Source organism: Coturnix japonica, chromosome Z, assembly GCF_054131305.1.
Source record: "Coturnix japonica strain WE chromosome Z, WE-NBRP24, whole genome shotgun sequence".
Classification (NCBI taxonomy): Eukaryota; Metazoa; Chordata; class Aves; order Galliformes; family Phasianidae; genus Coturnix; species Coturnix japonica.
In genome coordinates, this window is record NC_140702.1 from 20,360,392 (window position 1) to 20,379,827 (window position 19,436).

Here is a 19,436-nt window from a genome sequence, read left to right on the forward strand (position 1 = left end):
AGACTTCACTGAGTGAGTTTTAGTGCTATAACTTCTATGCAGAGTGCAGGGATGTTGGAGCTGTAATTTAGATACTCAGTTGGATATCGAAGCAATGGTCACTGCTGCACAGTTATGGGCATTTATAATTTCTGTCATTGTCATTGGATTGAATGAGTAATCAAAGCATAGAGATTTTCAGATCTTTTAACAGCAACAACATTAAAGAAAATATAATAATAATAATAATAATAATAATAATAATAATAATAATAATAATGGATTCAGAAAGCAAACAGTAGCTCTGTTCCTAAATTCCCTTCATGATATGGTAAACTTATCCTTAGTACCCCACTTCTGTTGCTTATTTTCAGGTTAAAAAGCAAAATCTGCAAGGGGAGCTTTTCTTCTTGACTGGCTGGTAAGAAGAAAAGGAGTACACATTTAGATGCATGGTGTGTATTTTCTGTTTGAAACAGTATTTCTGGCTAAAGATTAAATTTGCTATTTTAGCAGAGGTCATGTAAGAATATAATGAAAGGCAAAGGTTATAGGCAGATCTGTGTCTTTCATTCATTTCACTGGCATGGTTTGTTAAAAAGACTGCTTTATAGCAAAGGGGGAAAATACACCCCCTCAATTTTTTTTATTTTTTTTTTCCTAAGAGGAATGCTCAGAAATTGCTCCTGGGACCACAGCACTTTCTTTTCCCCCTCTGCACGCAGACAATATTTAGGTCAAACTGTAGAGCTCAGACTTGAATCTCTGTGGAGCCAAATTCTGCAATCCAACAACACCCAAAGAGCTGTCATATCACAACTACATCATGACTACAGATGGTGGAAGACAGCCTTTTTAAAACTGAAGGATATGCCTTTTCCATGCCCGAATATCCCTAGAGAAAGAACATGGTACATTTTCCTTGTAAGAAACCAGAGGAAACCGTGAATTCATAGGCCATATGAGGTCACTTTTTCTTACAAACCAGAAAAAAAAATAAAAAAATCAACAGATGGAGTATCCGAGAGTAATTTGACCTGGCATTGCTTGAAGCCAAATCAGATTGCGAGAAAGACACCTTGTATTGCAAGGGACAGAAACTAATCACACAGCTAATAAAAATAACACTTGCCATACTCAGCTACTAACGGGAAATAAAACTACCAGCGGAGAAGCAAAAAATCAAATGTCTAGGAAACTCATTTATAAAGTCTTGGCATGCAAAGCACTGATAGGTTAACTGAGAATGCTCCATCACCGTAAATTGGTAATGCCATCATCAATTTAGAGTGTTGAGAGTAGAAGGACCTAAGTTTTAGAGCCAGTGGTCTATAAGCCTCTTCACCCAAGGACAATTATGTCCAACGTGATTACGGAAGACAGACAGGGCAGGAAAGAAGAAATCCTGGATGACAGTTTCAGGCACTTCTCCCTCGTGTGGTGAAGGGCGAAAATTACATCCCAGCCAGCAATAGCCATCACGCCCGAGCCCTCTCCAGTATTTGCCATAATCACCTGTCAAGGTCTGTCCCCCAGAAAACAATAAGGATGCTCCCAGCAACACTTCGCATCTGGCACAAATAATGAGTGCTCATCTGAAAGCTGCTCAGAAAAGAAGAAATTGCGATGAAAAGAACAAATGGATGCTGGCTGTCTCCTCGCTGCTTTGCCTGAAGGCGCTAACAGAAAGGTGACTTCAGAAAGCTACAGCTCAAGGAGCAAAAAACATTTGTTTCAATCACCGCCGTTCACTCTCTTCTATCATAGATGCTGCTGTTTGAATGCTTAACAAAAGGGTGATATGATTTGCTCCTCTTAGTTTACAGAATCACAGAACTGTAGGGGTAGGAGAGCAACTAGTTGATAACTGTGTTAAAATTTATCCTTCCAGACCATCTCTTCTGTTTTATCTGCAGCTGCAGATGGGAAAACGTCCTGTGGTTCTTGTTTGCCAAAGCAGATGGAAACAGAGTGGCATTCTGTGGAAGTGAGGTACTGGTATAGTGGCAACAAAGGAAGTAAAATAAAGCTGTTGGTATTCATCTCTGATGATGATGCATAATTAAACAAAAAAAAGATAAAATGATAACCACTAAGTTGGTGGAGCCTAATTCCATCCAAGAGAAAGATGTGTTATATTACACAGGCTATCACTCATGTTCTTAACCCACAGGTGTGGGTTTGGTGGGTTGGGTTAGGTGGCTTTGAGCAGAGGCTTGCCAGAAACATTTCAAAGCACCTTAGCTTTATTGCTTCTTAAACTGCAAAATAAGTCAAACTAGCACACAAGAGTAAATCACAGTCTGAGTGCAGCCAATTTACCCAAAGAGCAATGAAAACTTCCTCCTAGATTTCTCTTTGAATATGCATTCATACATTTAAAGGGATAATTTGTCACAGCCGATCATCAGGCAGCCTACCTCCAGCAAAACATTCTCCAGCAAGCATAACATGCTCACAGGTGCAATTCTGAGAATCTTCTTGGGGAAACAGTGCTCAGTGTTCCCACCCATCCCTCTCAAAGGCCTTGAGTGTGCTCTACCCCGTACTGAGTGAGGTTTTACCAAATGGCCCTTAAATTCACCGGTCGTACTTAGGTAGAACACGCAGGAGGCAAAGCAGAGTAGGCTGATGATTCAAGCTTGTCATTTCACAGGGACAGGCTGTTAGCTGTGAACTTCATTATGATGTGACATTTCCTGCTGTTTGTCCAGCTTAGTCTCAGCACTCAGGTGAGATGCACATTATACATTTCTATTACAAAGTCATATTTGAAAATGGACCCTAAAATAGTGACCAGCAGTAGATTTCCCTTGGAGCAGTCAGCACATCAGTGAGGGGGAAAAAAAAAAAGAAGCATTTTCAGTGTAAACCTGTGATTCTACACTACCACTAGTGTTTTCTGCTTATATAAATGGTGTTTGCCCGTAACACGAAGACTGAGGCAGTTGGGGGAAATCATGTTTTTCCTCTCAGTTTGTACACTTTGACAGTGGCCAATGAGAAAAATAAACCAGCAGGCAGTGGAATGTCCCCTGATGGTTCTCCATTACATTGTCAATAACATGTACACAGCAGTCATCCATGCAGGTCATTGTGGCTCAGGTGGAGATTTTGAATGTGCTGTTGTATGTGTGTAACCTAAGAAACTCTGTTTGTTTGTTTGTTTGTTTTCTTTACAGGGAATTCAACATTTGTACCTCAGGACTGTCAGTATTGAGGATTTTTGTTGAAGTTCCCATTCATGCTCCTATACAAGAATTCAGCTTTCATTCAGAATCAAAGCAAAGATGTCCAGCTAATATTTTGCATTAAAAACCTTAAAAAAAAAAAAAAAAAAAAAAGAACCAATATCATTCTGAAGTTAGAAATCAGCTTTCTTGACTAGGGACTTCTTTGAGCATTCAGTGTTAGCCAGATTCTCTTTTGCTAAACATGTTAAGCTTAAAGAAAGAGAAAAAAAAGCTGCCTTACCTTATGTTTTGTACTGGCAAGTGGAGAAACACTGGCAATATTTTCAACATTTGCTCTAAAATAGAAGAAAAGAGACGGGCATAAAATAGGGAAGTGCTAAACTGGAACAGCTCATGGTTCAAATGAAAGCTAAGAGGTAAATGTATGTTGGGTAACTCTCAAAGGCTCAACAGATCCATACATGAGAATGTGCAAAGACACATGTTCCTATTGCTCCTACAAAAAACACAAGCATTAAGAACTTGCACTTCCACAGTGTTTCCCCTGTGTTCTTTTTCCATCTGGATGTTTGAGGCTACAGGAAGTAGCATTTTACATCTGCCCGCTTTAACCCAGCTGTTTTGAACTTGGTCCTGAACACACAATGAATAAAGGCACGAACATTTTGTCATTTGTTTATTTAGTTGTCTTTGGCTACGTATCAGTAAGCATGGCCTTGAGGCGTGATGTTAACCTTGTTGCGTAATGAGATACTTACCACATTAAAAAATACTGGAGCAAAGCCCCAGATCCTGGGTGTACCAGACCTTTTAGTACTGAAAATTAGTTTGCAGAGCCCAGGTCTATTGAAGAGTAAGTGTGAGGAAGTGCTAGAATATTATAAGACCAACCTCTCCATGCTTATGCATTTCATTATGATCCCTGGACAGAAGGTATGACCATGCAGTACCATGATGCTGTAAAACACATCTTACCAGAGTACTTGCAGACTTCAAAGATATATATATAAATGCCTCCACCTCTAACTCCTTGACTATCCGTCTCTGAGGAATTAGGCAGCTATATGCCTGCTGCAGGAAGGGTGCAAAGCAGGGAGACACAGCCCCTGTGAGAAAGATTTTCGTTGTCTCCTGCTGTTGTGATCCTGTTGGTTCTCTCATCTGAAAATATCTTGGCCCCATGGCATAAATATATCACTTTAGTTTTTATGTGTGTGGAAAACTGAAGAAGTAATGAACTTTAATGAGACCCGTGTATTCCAATGCTTTTTCGAGCTTATCTCACTCTTGGACGTGGCGAGGCTGCTCTTGGAACAAGACTTCCTAATGCCTACCAGAACCAATCCCAACAATATTTTTCCCAGCGTTACCCTGTTTTCATAGCATCACCAAATGGTTTGTGTTGGAAGGAGTGTTTGAAGATACCCTGCTCTTTCCTTTTCCTCCTCTTCTTCCTTATCTGTACGTGTAATGTATACATTTGCAATGTTTGTACTGAAATCAATGCTCTCCCCATTGTAAAGGCGAGGCTGAAGGAAATGACCCATGCCTTTGTGCTTTGCTGAGCAGTATTAGCTGGTATGAGTCCTTGCACACGTCAGGGGCAGCTGCTTTCCTGCACTCTGCCTGAAGGTGAAGAATTCTGGATGGCATATTTGACAACAGAGATGACCTGATGGCTTCAAAGTGAGTTGGTCCTTCAACATATCCCTGTGCTTTTACGTTTTCTCTGAATCTCATGCTCTGGGTGGGTGGGGGTGTGTTGGGGGGTGGTTAAGTGGCTGAGAAAAGTGCTGCAGTGCCCTGCTCATGATCCGGTGTTTGTAGCCCTACCTCCATGTGCTGAGTTCTCTTGCAGTCAGATTGCACATGAACACACAGGTAATTGAGTGAACAGGTGAAATAAATACTGGGATGCAGCTGCAGAAGGGTGCAGAGCAAGGGCAAGGCCTGCATACTGCAGAAGTGAAGTGGAGCTTAGCAGTGCTGGGGTTGGCTTGCAGAAGTGTCTTGTCTGGCTACTCCAAGCAACGCATGAAGCATGGCAGCAGATTATGCTGTGTGAAGGGATAATCTTGATCTGCACCCTCAGCTGGAAAGTCACAGTGATTTAACACAAATGGAAATGTACTCCCACAGAAATGAGCTGCAGCTATCCTAGCAGCCTGAAGATTTGTTGCACCATGCATATTATCCTTATCTGCAAGTTCAAACCTGTTTTACACTTGTTCCAAATGCATTGCCTTGAACATGCCTACGATTCCAGTCCCATCTACCCTGCTTTCTCTCTTCCTCTCATAGCAGACCTTTCACTTCTTCAGAACATCCCCACTCCCTTCTTTTTTTTAATTTATCTTTCACATTCATCTTTGGGAACAACTGTAGGAAACACCGGATGTCCTAAGCTATTCACTTCAGAAGTCATTTCACTTTGGCACTATGTTGATTTTGCTTGAGGTGTACCAAAAAAAACCCCTTTTTTGTGTTTCCATTGTTTGTCATTTTAAACTCAAATGTTTGGCTTTAGTAGTATAAATAGCTGTTCCTAACCATTTTCCAGGACTAGGAAGCCACTGAACATGTAGCCCACTTGTACAAACACCATCTGGAATGTCTGTACTAAGTAAAGTCCTGAAGGATTGTAGGAGCTTTACAACATTTTAGTAACAAAGTGCAAATAAAAATTCAGATACTGAACACAAACACATTCATTTAAGCCTGTTTATTGAAAACCACGGCAGCATATATCTTATATTATAGTGATGTACAGTCACTGGGAATATAACTGTCCAGCTGGTGTAAATGTTTTAGTATAAACTCAAATTCTACCCTAAGACAAATTTGATATGGATTGACTTACCATTTTCAAATCAATTGCTATGTTCTTTTCATCCAGACATTCTTCCTGCATTTTTCCCTCTGACTCAACAACTTCTTTTGGTAACAATATCATTTTCATAAGATTTTGGACCATTTTAACCTGCCTTTGGAAATGGCAGCCTGGAGAGCGTGCCCCTGGGAAGAGAGCCAGGCTGCTGGCATGGGAAGGACATGGGGGGGTAGGGGTGGAATCTTCACTTTTTCCAGTCATGCCTTTTTCCTTAGAGCACTGCCCTCTGTCAGTGACCACACAGTGGCAGGAGAAACTCCTTTGCTCCAGAGAACATGCTGCAGATTTCACATGGAGATCCCACCCACATGGAGATTGTCACTCAATGGCAGGAGATTGATTAGGTACCACAAATCACTCTATAGTATGTGTAGGACCCCCTTACACCTCAACAGTATTAGAAAGGTAGCATGAGCTGTCCAGTCTACCTTGTTTTCCCCCAGGCAAAGGGTCAGAGGCAAGCAGTGTGGGTGGGAGTCTGGGGCCTTTGGAGAACGCACTGGAGACACCTGGATGGGTATCAGGGAGCTGTGGCCCAGCCACCAGCTGTGGTTACCTCTCAGTCCTTCAAGTAAGGGTGTTACCATCACAGGACTTCACACCTGTGCCTGTGGAATAAATACTTCCATCTTCTGGAAACCTTTTTCTTTTCCTTTTTTAACCTGTAAAGGAGTAGGGCCCTCAGGAAGCACAAATTCATTTCCCAGGTCTGCTACAGATTTTTGTATGCAGTTTCTGCCAAGACTCTTTGTTTTCCCTGCTGTGTATGAAAATTATTTTTTATTAACACCATGAACACTGCAGTGTAAGAGATGGAGGACACCTGCTACTACCTGCAGAGACAACCATGCTGCTTCTTCCCTTTCCTGAGCTGATCTCCTGCTTTAAAGCAGAAAGGTCTTCTACTATCATAGAACTTTTCACCCCTGCATGAATCAGCTCCTACATCTTACAGCAAGAAGCTGTATAGTTGTTAATTAGAACTGCTGTATTGGTGCAGGACCACACAGCCTGTGTTTGCTTGGCCTGTAGCTTCCCCTCATGGAATCACATAACATCTTATGTTGCAAGGGACCCCACAGGGACTGTCAAACTGAGCATCTTCTGGCCATTCATGAAGTAGAACTCCGGACCACTTCCAGCTCGAATTGACCTCCTGGCAGCGGGATATCTGGTGGCAATTCTGTAGCATCATGAATCCACTCCCATCCTTGCAAGGAATTCTTCTGATACACCTCAAGGTCCCACTCCTCTTTTTTCTCTCTGCACTTAGACATTAAATTAGCCTTTCGCACAGTACTAGCTGATGACTTCCTCACTTGAAAATATGTATTTTCCATGAAAGCCGGAGTTTGCATCACATTGTGCTTTGCAAAATCCTGCATTTCCCTCAATTTCAACTACGTGAATGTTCAGATCATAAACTTTTTGCTGCATTTTGCTTCTTTCCTTACAATTACTGTAATTCTTGGCTGCACCGTCTTAATGACCTCACATGGGCTCTTTGCATGTCACACCTTTCCTCAGTGCTCAATTCAAACAGCACCTCTGTCCCTTTCACAGCTTGTCAGGAAAAGCAATATGCTTGTAGAGGCCTGTGCGTGTTACTGCTTGTGGTAAATAATACAACGAAAAGACACAAATTTCCCCTTTAATGCATCTGTGCTGAAAACAGAAATATTTCATCACTTTTAATATGTGTATGTAATAAGCAGGTATCACTCTGTGGGGCACGGGGTGGTGAGGAACAGACAACAGCCAGCAGACACAAATATATCCCCTCTGGATGCCAAGTTACTAAAGCAGCAGCGTGCAGAGATCCACAGAGGATTTAATTATATCCACAAGCACTATTAGGACTTGTACCATGACCCTAGTTTTCACCAGTTATATAATAATGTTTAGGTTGGCAGCTGTAGCTGCTGCTTGCCTTGCTCCCACCAGCCAGGCCGCTGTGCCAGAGCTCTTCACAGCTCCGATCACATTGGCTGTGACAGCTCCATCATCCTCTTGCTAATGAAATGTCGCTGCATGTATGTGCTGGCTTCTGCATCTGCTCAATGAGGATCTTTCATTTACAGTGACATGGACCTAAACCATACCCACTGACTGACCCCCCCCCACCATGGCCCTGGTGAAACCCTTCCACACTGCAAAGATCTTTTTGCATGCTATCCCTTCCTTTGGTAGCCCCTTGCCAGCCTGTTTGTACATTGTATATCCAGGGATTTGTATTTTCTATTGTGTCATGCTTCTATCCCCAGCCTCTGATGAGTCTCTGTTTGAGACACTTCAATGTGATGTCCCAAAGGTGCCAATATCCTGCAAGAAGATAAGGCTGTCTGTTTCTACCTGGATTCAAGTCATGCAGCCTTTATGGTGTAGCTGGGATACAGGAATGTTTCTACTAGGCAGCACCTCCATAGTGCATTACCCCTTAGAGATGCTCTACCAGAATAGGTGGCATGGTTCGTCCCTACCCTGTTTAAGTGCTAAGCTCTGCAGGAGAACCTCATCTGCAGAGGGGGGTATGACAAACGTTAAACAGGATCCTGGGTAATCTTGGAAGGCAAGGGAGGAGAGCTAAGGAAGAGCATCCGAAAAAAGAATGTATGTGAATCCCTGGCTTTGCCAGCAGTTCCTGTACACTATCAAATGCCCTGTGATGTTCTGGAGGTTGATGTTCCTGCAGTGACGTCCCGGTGTCCCACCAGACCTGCCCTGTGACGAGTTCCAGCACTGGACCACATGGGATTCAGGTCAGGATTAAAAAAGCGTTTAATTATCTGTCTAAATAAACAAGCATGGGTAACAAGTTGTATTTTTTTTCTTTTTTTTTTTCTTTTTTTAATAAGGAATGTTGTCAGTCCTACTTTATTATGCGTAATAGAAGGAGATGAAAAAAAAAATCAATATAAGCACTGCACCTAACCTACTTAAACTACAATCACAATGTTATCTGAATGCCTTACAACATTGTTTAAATCCAGCAAGTAGACAAGAAAACAACAAATCTATGCAGGGTTTTTTATACATATGGTGAGAAAGTTTGCAAAGTGTCAAAATATATTTTCTGTTCTGTATGCTTCTTGTACAAGGAAGTGATGTGCAGAATACTGTATACTTATGAGCAGAGCCTTGACTCATACAAACAATAATCAACTTGAAAACATAAACTGCATATCTTAAAACATTACTCCAAATATCCTACTGTTGCTCATATAAAATCAAATCCAGCACCTATTAAAAAGTTCAGCCAGCTGATTCTCTTTGACTCCAGTGGGCATTTGACCAAGCCCACGATGGCTGTGAAGTACCTGATAGTCTAATTGTATTCATATGAAAAAAATCACATTGCATAGATTTAAACAGGAAGACATGCAATAACAAGACAAGTCACAGTATAGCAAAACCTTGTTTCTTTGGTGAAACAGAAGCAGATATAAAAAGTTACAAAGATTTTAGACTTTCATTCACAAAAAAAAAAAACAAAACAAAAAAAAAAAACCAAAAAAAACCAAAACCCAGACATTCACATTATACACTATACAAGATAATATAAATAGAGAAAAGTATTATGTGCACTGTTTGGGGGCAGGGGTGGGGAATGAACCAGCCAACGCAGTGATGCATTGCCAGGCCGAACACACAAAGGTCAGGTACCCAGGATGGAGCAGTCACTGCCATTTTTTAAGAGATATTGTCTGGGACTGTAATCAGAGCTCCCGATAAACCATGGCAAGGCTGCCTCAAGGATAGCTCTGCCTAGGACAAACTCTTAAATGTTGGCTGTGTTTTCTATTCTTTTCTTTTCCCTTACAACTTTTTGTATCATCTCCCCACATGACACAAAGGCATAAACCTCATCTCATCTGTCTCTGTTTTTGCAATGCTATGTTAGAAAGTGTATCCCAGGGAACTTACTGTTCTTTATTTTCCCTTTTTCTTTCCTTTTTTTTCCTGTTCCCAAAGCTGTGCAGGGAACTTCCCAGAAATAATCAGACACAGTCCTTTATGCGGAGAGGTCCTTTCAAACATTACCTTCTACATTTACTGTACACATCCAGGTCAGTTGTCACACTGACCAGGGTAAGAAATCATAACAGAAAACTCCTACGCACACACTGCACCAATTACAACCTATAATCTCTTTGTGCACACACTTCTTTCTAGAAAGCCAAGATCCTGATTCTTCCGCAAGTCACACAGATCTCACCCATCTAACCACAAACAAATGACCCTGTTTAGCAGGAATTTTGTTCTCTAGGGAAATAGCAAAAGATGGTTCCAAAAGTGGAGCTCAGGGGCTAATACTGCTCTGGCGAGCTCTTTTAATCTTCTTTGCATGGGTAAAATAACATCCAATAAATTAAATCAGTATGGCTTACTTCATTTATTTATGTACGCTTCACAGCTGCAGCATTCATACACAAACATTCATTACTTTATAAAAAGATTAAAAAATGGTTATATATACAAAATTATTTACTTTTTTGATTTTGCTTGTTTTTTACAAAAATTGATCCCCCAAACACTAGGTCTATCTCCATTTTAGAATGCAGAGACCTGTAATATAGACCTTGTAGTTAATGTTGTGAAAGTCACTTTTTTTTTTTCTTCTTTTTTTCTTTTTTCTTTCTTTCAAAAAAGGTGGCCCTGGTTGATAAAGTTAATGTATTAGCACTTGGATTTTTACAGGCCCTCCTTGTCATATACAAGTCCTCCATGCAGTCCTTTCTCACGAATGATGAGGCTGGAATGGAGAGCAGAAAAGAAGTTCCACATTGCAGTCCCTAGTTCATGCTATATCCCCACTTATGTGCTCTAAATTTTGTGTCACATGGACACACACTGTACCTTGAATGATAACTGGCACAGTTTGCATTTTAAAGAAAATTCATGTAACTTTTGTGTTTATCTTCACCTGTTAATAGCAAATTTCAGTCAGTAAAGTTATTTCAACCATTTCCAGCCTAGGTAAACATAAAAACAATGTCATAAACGACTGAAGACCTCTGAGGCCATTCTAACCATAAATATGCCCGAACTTAGTGTGACTTTTCATTTTATATACAGGATTTTAAAAACAACAACAACAACAAAAAACAATTAAACAACATTAAAATCATCTTATTTACATTTTCATTGGTGCTAAAATTGAGCTGTTTAAATATTGCAAAAGGCTGGTAAGTATCATAAAATGATCCACACTGATGGCATATAGAAAACTAATGATCATTATAGGCTGGAAATGGTTTCCTTTTATCCCCATAAGCACTTCTCCTCTATATACTTTCTTAAATTTTCTGATAAACACTTTTTGTTTTTTTTGCAAAATGCATTGTGAAATACCGGAGTCCGTAGTTTCAGAACTATTTCATAATACTCCTAAAAGTGATAGAAAAGGCACAGAAAGTTAGAACTTTGGCTGAAATGGTGGAAATCCCCATTCACCATTTAGCACTCAGCGCCTTGAGTCCTGCCACGTCCTGATCCAGCGATGGTAGTGTTTTGATGAGTTTAATGATGTTCCCTTTCCCGATGAAGAATGTTTATAATAGTATTTCTTAGAATAAGTCCTTTGGTATGTGGACGCTGCAATGAAAAGGAGGAAAAATAAAAGGAAATCAAAATAATTCGAGCATGAATCATACATCTTTACATCCTTTTCTATTTATACTTGGATAATGAGAGGGCTAACAAATGATTAACTAGTATGATCACGTTATGGACAGGAGAATCGTCTCTTACACAAAGTTAGAACACTCCTATAGGAGTTAGTGTTGCTAGTAATCTATTAATTTCAGAGACTTCATAAGAGTCCTGCTGTTTAATTTAAAAGAATCTTAATGGCTTCTGTAAAAACAGAAAAGGAACTTTCATATTAGTTCATCTGTAATATGAGACTTTGTTTATATCTCCTGCACTTCTCTTAAAATATGTGCTTGTAACTTATCATTACTTATAATTATAGATGATGGTTTTTATGTTAATGAGTGTATTGATCCCAGTCCAACACGGACTCATTTTCGAAGAACTTACGATTCATGCATGTAATTTTAGGCATATCCCATCTTCCATTCCCTTGGCAACGTATAGTTGGAACATGACGCTGGATGAAACCATCTTTGCAGTGATATCTAATAAGGGAGTTAATCTCATAACGAGGTTTCATCTTCCCAAAGGTCTTTGCATTTTCTACAACAGGAGGCTGACCACAAGCAACTGAAGGAAGACAAAAAAAGAAAAACAGAGCCCAAAACATCAGTTAGTGAAAGCTCTTCTGAATGTGATAACTGACTTCTATACCAGGGGCTTCAGCAAGACTCCAAAGAGACATGCTCAAATAAGAACATGGAGATCAGTCTTTTCTGTAGCTCTCCTGTTCTTGTAGAGCAAATGGGAAATCACAGGTTGTGCTGTTAATACTTCCTTTTTTGCTTTAAGTTACTGATATAAATTTGAAACAAAAAAGTTTTCATACTCACACAAAGATTTTCACTGGAGAGGGGTAAAACCTGAAAAGCAGTGAAGTTACAGCAAACATTTAAGAAAAATATCTTATTCTCAAAACTTATCATGTCCTCCTCAAAAATACACTGTTTAAAGACACGCTGAAGTCATGCATTCATCAATGCACAGAGAACATATTAACAAGAAGCTGAAAATGGTAACTGGGCATGGTGAAGTGCACTAAGGATTTTCGTTCTTCTTTACTTTCCCAATCCAAAGAGGCAGAGAACAACCAAGATATTAATGTACATCTCCTGGCATTTCTCAGGTTTCTTTTAACTATCAGCTTTAACTGTGTGTAAGCCCAGAATGCTTTTCAGATCCCAAAAGTGCAATTACATTTGGACTAGATCTTAGAGGTCTTTTCCAACCTTAATGATTCCATGATTCTGTGATTAAGCTACATGGTTTTGGAAAGTGTGGAAGGGAAGAGCAGCATCAGGACAGATGATGCTCAGTACTGAAGAGGAAACTGGAATCTAGAGCAATTTACAGACCACTTTAGGGGTAACCAAAAGTTAATGCATGTTACTGTTGTCCAAATGCCTCTTCAACACTGACATGCATGGAGCACCCATCACCTCTCTAGGAAGCCTGTTCCAGTGTCTGGCAACTCTCACAGTATAGAAATGTTTCTTAATACCCAGCCTGAACCCGCCCTGTTGCAGCTTTGTTTTGTTCCCATGCATACTATCTTGGCTGCCCTCATCATTCACAGTGATGTCATCAAAGGAAAGAATTGGTAGTATTTTCAAGACATGCAAGTATAATAGTCGTGCTAGGTCTGTCAATGTCTCTTGAGATCTGCACATAAGAAATCTGCCTGGTTTTAACCACAAATTTCAACTGGTTTTAATTCTGTGCCTGAGACAGAAAAAGATTAGGAGGATATGTGATTTGTGGATAAAGGTGATTTTGAGGGAGTTAACTCAACTCTGAAATCACTGCACCAATCATCAGAAATCAACGTTTTGTCCCTTTGACATTCTAAAACTGGAATAAAGAATTATATGCCATAGTTTCCATATAATGTTTCTACCTGTTCCTTTCTTGCAGGTGTAGGTCAGGTGGTAATTGCATGGAACATCATTCCACTGCCCATTTTCATGCCATATTATAACAACACAGTCTTCTCCAGCAGAAAAGAAACTATCTGGCTGGTTTGGTCGCCAGTTCTCATATTGCTGCAGGAAAGATTAACAAATTCATTATTCCCAGAGTTGAGATATATTTACATTCCATTTTACAGAAGAGCACACAACATTACCTTTAATGAACAGCAATTTCAATTGTTTGGTTCAAGCAGTTCAGCCCAAACTAAACAAAGCTAGATTTACAATATCTTCCCACTCAAGTAACAGATGCAATAAATAGACTACTATCCCTGCTAGTCAATGACTGCTACATGGCAAACCACAGGCTGGCTTCTCAGATTCAAATGACCTATTCTCTAGCTTCGTTTAATGAAGCAATGCAATGGGACAGCTTGCAGAATTAGGTGTAAAATAAATTAAGGTGTCAGAGTGTGTCCCCAGATCACTGCAGGTCAACATCTCAATCAAAAAAATGAATACAGTACAGAGCAGACTTTTCAGTGTAAGAAATGATTATACGAATTCTTCCATCTGAAAAAAACCTTAACACCACAGACAACTTGATCATATGAGGGCTGCTCTGATAGTATTGCTTCCTAATTTTCTCTGTTGGCTCAGGAAGTCACCAAGATGTTGGTGGGATGGCAGAAGAGGCTGAATCTTCCCACCAATATTCTCTTATACGTTGTTGCCATGTGACTGATAGCAGCAGAGAGACAGTGTGACAGAGTGGCATCTGACGTAGAAATGGAGATGAAGCAAAGATGTGGAACTGAATTCCTCCATGTGGCAAAAATGGCACCTAGTCACATTCACTGACACTTGCTGAACATTGATGGAGAGCAACCAGTGCACAGCACTGAGAACAGTGAGGCCGTGGGTAGTATGTTTTATCAGTGACATCAGCAATGTGAAAGACAAGCAATGTTCCGGATGGCCATGCAGACCGCTGCAAGCACAGCATGCAGTCTTCAATAGATTATGTATGCTCTGATGTCCTTGCAGTTAGCAGAGGTGGGATAATCTTTATACCACTTCTTGTTTCATCTTGATCCCAAGTGAAGCTCAATAATTTGAGACTTCCCTAATGTTATGCAAAGGAAAGCTTGAGTAGATATGGGAAACTATTCTTAGCATTTTTTCTTTGGGATTTCTGTGTGTCACCCCATGAAGAATTTAATGAAAGATAAAAATAGATATCTAAAAGAACAGGAATTCAGATAAATGCCAGACTTCAACTGGGCAGACAGTCCCTTGTATGGTCAAAATGGCAGAGTTTCTATATTGCTTATGTTTTCCTGAGTGCTTACATCTTCTTGGCTAGAGCCGGGCCATATAAATGTCATAAAAGTTTAGCTTTCTATTTTCTTAGCTTTATCAAATAACCACTATTCACTGCCGGTGTGAATACATTCTAGAAACAGAGTTAACAAATGCCATGTGAGTAGTATTTACCTTAAATTAATCAGGCTATGAAAAACAAAACAAAATGAAACAAACAAACAAGGAAACCTTGACCTTTCCCTGCTATATGTCATCTCTTCCATCAAAGATTTTAATTCTCTAAGCAATTTAACAATCATAGTTTAAATAAATTTGTTCTGTAGTGACTTTATTACCTTTCCAATTCATAAAACATCCTACAAGTGGAACAAGATTAAATTCATCTTTCCTTAGTTTCACCTGTGTCTAACAGGCCTAAACTACAATACATACTAACTTTTTTACTCAAGACCAGAATTGAGCACTTCACACCAGCTCCCAGCTGAGCCACACAAGCTCCATATGCTGCTACTTGCCTTGCCCCAAGGAGCTGAAAACTTGTGTTTGCTTTGTTGGCAGGGCTGCTGCGTAACAGCAAAGGATTATATCTAGACTCTGTGGTTTATTCAAGAATGTCTGATATCCTCCAGCATGACATGCTGTTACCTCACATCTGATATCATCATTGCACAAATTTATTTTGGCACAATACCTCCGATTCGGCTTGGTTTTAGTGCCAGAACTGCTAAGCAGAGGAAGTTCCAGAGTACTGAATTGCTTTCTTAGGTCTCCACCCAGATCTTCTGTAGTTTCTCAGTTCCTTATTTAGCCACTGATTACATGATAATGGTTCAAAAGGATTCTCACAGTCCTAGTGGAACAAGTTGCTAGAGAAATAAACCGATGTGTGCTTTTTTTTTTATTATTATTACTATTATTTTTTCTTATGGATGATATTTTTGCATAACCAGCAGCTTGAAACTGTTTTCCACTTTCAATATCGCAAATTAGGGGTGACTGCACTATGTGCAGTAAAACTATAACAGCAGAAGATCAGTGGGAAAGAACCAAAAAGAGGCAAATTCCTTATGTCAGACAGTGTATGGTACTGTTGGTTTCAAAGACACTCCTTACAATCACGCATACAAAGTGTGCTAAGTGTAAACACTCTGCTCCCTTCACACACACTAGAAAAAAAAATAGTATTTTAAACATTCAATTCATAAATTTTCTGTCAGAACGCAAAACTCTGAATATTCTAAATAAGATGCCTTGAACGTGCCTGGGTCACTTAAGATCCTCATATTTTGGTGCAGTTAACAGAATTTTACAAAAGTTAAGTCTTACTAAAAAGAAAAAAGCTCAATATTTCAATTTAATTCCCTGGCAACATGTGCCATGCGAGACTGTTTTCTTTTTAAGACCATGTCCAAAATAGATCAGCCATGGTCAGAGAGGAGCCAAAACCCACTGGCACTATCCCATCCAGCCTGCTGCTACTCCCACATCAACATGATACCAGCAAAACCACACTCAGCAGCATGGTGTTTCAGTGGATGAAGTGCAGGGCATCCTTCTGCCAACAGTCAGGCTTCAATCATGGCCATTAGTGATGCTTTTAGCTGTATCACACATAAAGTACAAGTTGTATTTCTTGTATTTTTCTATCTGTATATTCATTTGTCTCTTTGAGAGCTACATCTCCATTGTGTCTTACCATTAGCTCCCACTGAAAATATGAGCTCCTGTTATACAATTTTGCTTTTTCAGAAATCTTTTTTGTGTAGTCTTTTGATGAAACTGAAGCCCACATAATAAAAAAGTACCAAAAACCTTCCCACAGGAATTAGGCCAGAAGGCCTATGGGTTACAGCCACAGCTGAGGCAGGGCACCAGCTTCTCAGGCTTCCCTGGCTGACTGATCTCCAGTCAGTGACACTGCGTGTTTTCTTGTCTTGTGCCTTGTAGTAAAAGTTACATGTGCTTGAGGGAGATTTCCTTATACAGGACTGAATTAAAATTGCAGTCTTAATCAACCTTGCTCAGGTGATAGGATAAAGGAGGAAAAGAAAGCCAAGATGACACAAAGAGCTGTAAAACTACTGATTTGAGTGGCCAGTCACAATTTTTGTCATTCAGATTCACTGTTACCTATGAGATCCTGCCTCGTGGGAGATTTGTTAATTATTATTATTTTTTTTTTTTTTAGATAGCCAGTCTTATTTGAGAGACTAATTTCCTTCTTAATGAGTCATCCATTCATCTCTTTCAGATGTTTGCCTTGCCAAGATGAATCTCCGACCTAGTCTCTGACCTAGCACTGAGACATTTCAGCCCTCCCTTTATCTCCAAAGCGTGCACCAAGTGGTTTAGATCAATGACTGGGTTCTGCATTCCAGAACAGACAACAAACACCACCTTTAATGAAGCACAGCTACTGATGCAAACAAAACATTACTGCTTAACCCCTTTGTAGTGCAAAGCCAGTAATCTCTTGCATGTAACTAGAGCTAGGAAACAGCTTATTTGAAATACAACTACTATTTAGATTTATAGGCTTAATGACTTTACTCCTGGATTAAGGAAGCATATTTTCAGCATGTTTAAATGAGCTTAAAGCATAAACTTGTCTTGGCAACTCTTGGCACTTGTGATGTCCACCACGATTTTCATTTCATTTCAGTTTATATATATTTATAGACTTCCCTACCTGACAGCTTCTTAATGCAAGATTAATGTAGCTAAACAATAAAACAAATAAACTCAACTAACTAAACTAAATTAAATTAAACAAAAAACAAGCAGTGAAGTAGGGAGTCAGCTGACTGGATGTTCTCTGTGCCATTTCATCTTAAGTGAAGCACAACATCATTAAACCAGTATAAGACACCATTACAAAGCTTATTGGCTGCTGTCTCTATTTCCCCTCCCCCCTGCACCCCCCCTCCCCCCCCCCAATTTTGCTACATAACAGGAATATACTTATTCACAGTAGCAGACAAACTCTTAGAAGTCTTCTTCAGAAAAGCCTTGTGAACTGACCCTCACTGTGGAGGTTCTGTTATAACTGGCTTGCAAGCCCTGGTCATTACCCTGCTTTATAGGTTGGATGAATGACAACATATCAGCACTAGGGCTCAGTAAGTATATGGATCAGCTCAGAAATCCTTGGCTTGTGGCTCATGCTGTTAGTCAGCACTGATACAGTTACATGAGACACTCATGGGGGGGTGAAAGGCACTGCATTTCCTTTCAACAGAAAAAATAAAAAAATAAAAAAAAAAAATCAAACAGATTCCTGTGAAGATTTGGCAGTGAATAAAATACTTACATTAACTTTGCCTGGTCTTTAAATACATTTATACATTGAGAAAAATGTATGTTACAGCATAGGGTCTGTTTCACTTCATTTCACCCCAGTCCTGAAAAAGATTTCCTGTTTAATTTTATGAATGGGAGTAGTTTGGCAGAACTCACCAGAAGTATTCGTGAGACTAAAAAATCCATTCAGTGGATGCTTAAGCACAGGCCCTGTTTTAAAACCATGGGTGGTGTCCTAAGCTCCATAGGGTAGATCCCATGCATACTTCAAGCACTTGCTAAAATAACACACTGAAAGAAGGATCGGGCTATGAACGTTGGCAAGTCTCTGCTGAGAGAAATTTAAGTAAATTTGAAGACAACAACTATGTCTAAACTTACCTATGAGCATGTAAGATAAATGACATGTCATGACCCAGATATTCTGAATATTAATCAAATGTCATGACCCCAATATTCTGAATATTTAGATCATTGTTGAACAACCTCCCTCAGACCCTTAATCTGGGCTTTTTTCATGTGATTTGGGAAACACAGAATTTGGATCAGGCAGGCACGCAGTCCTTCCCACTGCGGTCAGTCACACTGTAAGTTACATTTTCAGAAGGAGCTTTGCTAAGGGCCTTTGCAAAAGATTTACCTTTAAAGGCCTTTTTGTTGTTATTTTTGTTTTGTAACATAACAGTCAGATAAACTGCAAATGCTTTTATGTTCTACACAACTTGCAAATACATAATCAAAAAGAATTTTGTGTAGCTCTGTGAACATCCTATAGAACTGATCATGTATCGATCAATAAGCACTAAGATTTTTGCAAAAATAAACAACTGGGAAAAGAAATCTAGGAAACAGGATCGGAATATGCGAGAATGATTTGCTAGCTGATGCATCTGAAACGCAAAAACAGTATCAAACCTATCTTTTGGGGGGAGCACAAGTTGTCACCTATGGCAGAAAGTTCCCACTAGATGGCAATGTCTACTCACGACTGCCTCTAGCTGCTTGCGGTAGTTCCAAAACGATCGTTACGCAGAAAGGATCTTTCTTTTATTAACTCTTTAACTGAAATAAGTGGACAGCACCTCAATGACTTTGACTTGCTCTGGACCAAGTCCTCTTAGGGTGTTAATTTTCACTGCAGCTCACACACTGAGCATGGATCATTTTTTATGGGTATACTGT

At 39.8% G+C, this 19,436-nt stretch overlaps 1 protein-coding gene across 4 annotated transcripts in view; it reads right to left on the reverse strand.

The window, feature by feature from the left end:
- Nucleotides 1-10,441: 10,441 nt before the first annotated feature.
- The window catches only part of LOC107306522 (versican core protein), a 100,349-nt gene continuing 91,354 nt past the window's right edge, over nucleotides 10,442-19,436 (reverse strand). For 3 of the 4 annotated variants that reach the window (XM_032441292.2, XM_015849762.3, XM_085529213.1), the window contains exons 13-15: nucleotides 13,616-13,760; nucleotides 12,106-12,288; nucleotides 10,442-11,658 (exon numbers count right to left, since the gene is read on the reverse strand). In XM_032441292.2, coding sequence (XP_032297183.2) covers nucleotides 11,528-11,658; nucleotides 12,106-12,288; nucleotides 13,616-13,760 — 459 coding nt within the window. In that variant the 3' untranslated portion in view covers nucleotides 10,442-11,527. The remainder of the gene's footprint in view (nucleotides 11,659-12,105; nucleotides 12,289-13,615; nucleotides 13,761-19,436) is intronic. The other variant, XM_032441291.2, reaches the window with a different exon arrangement.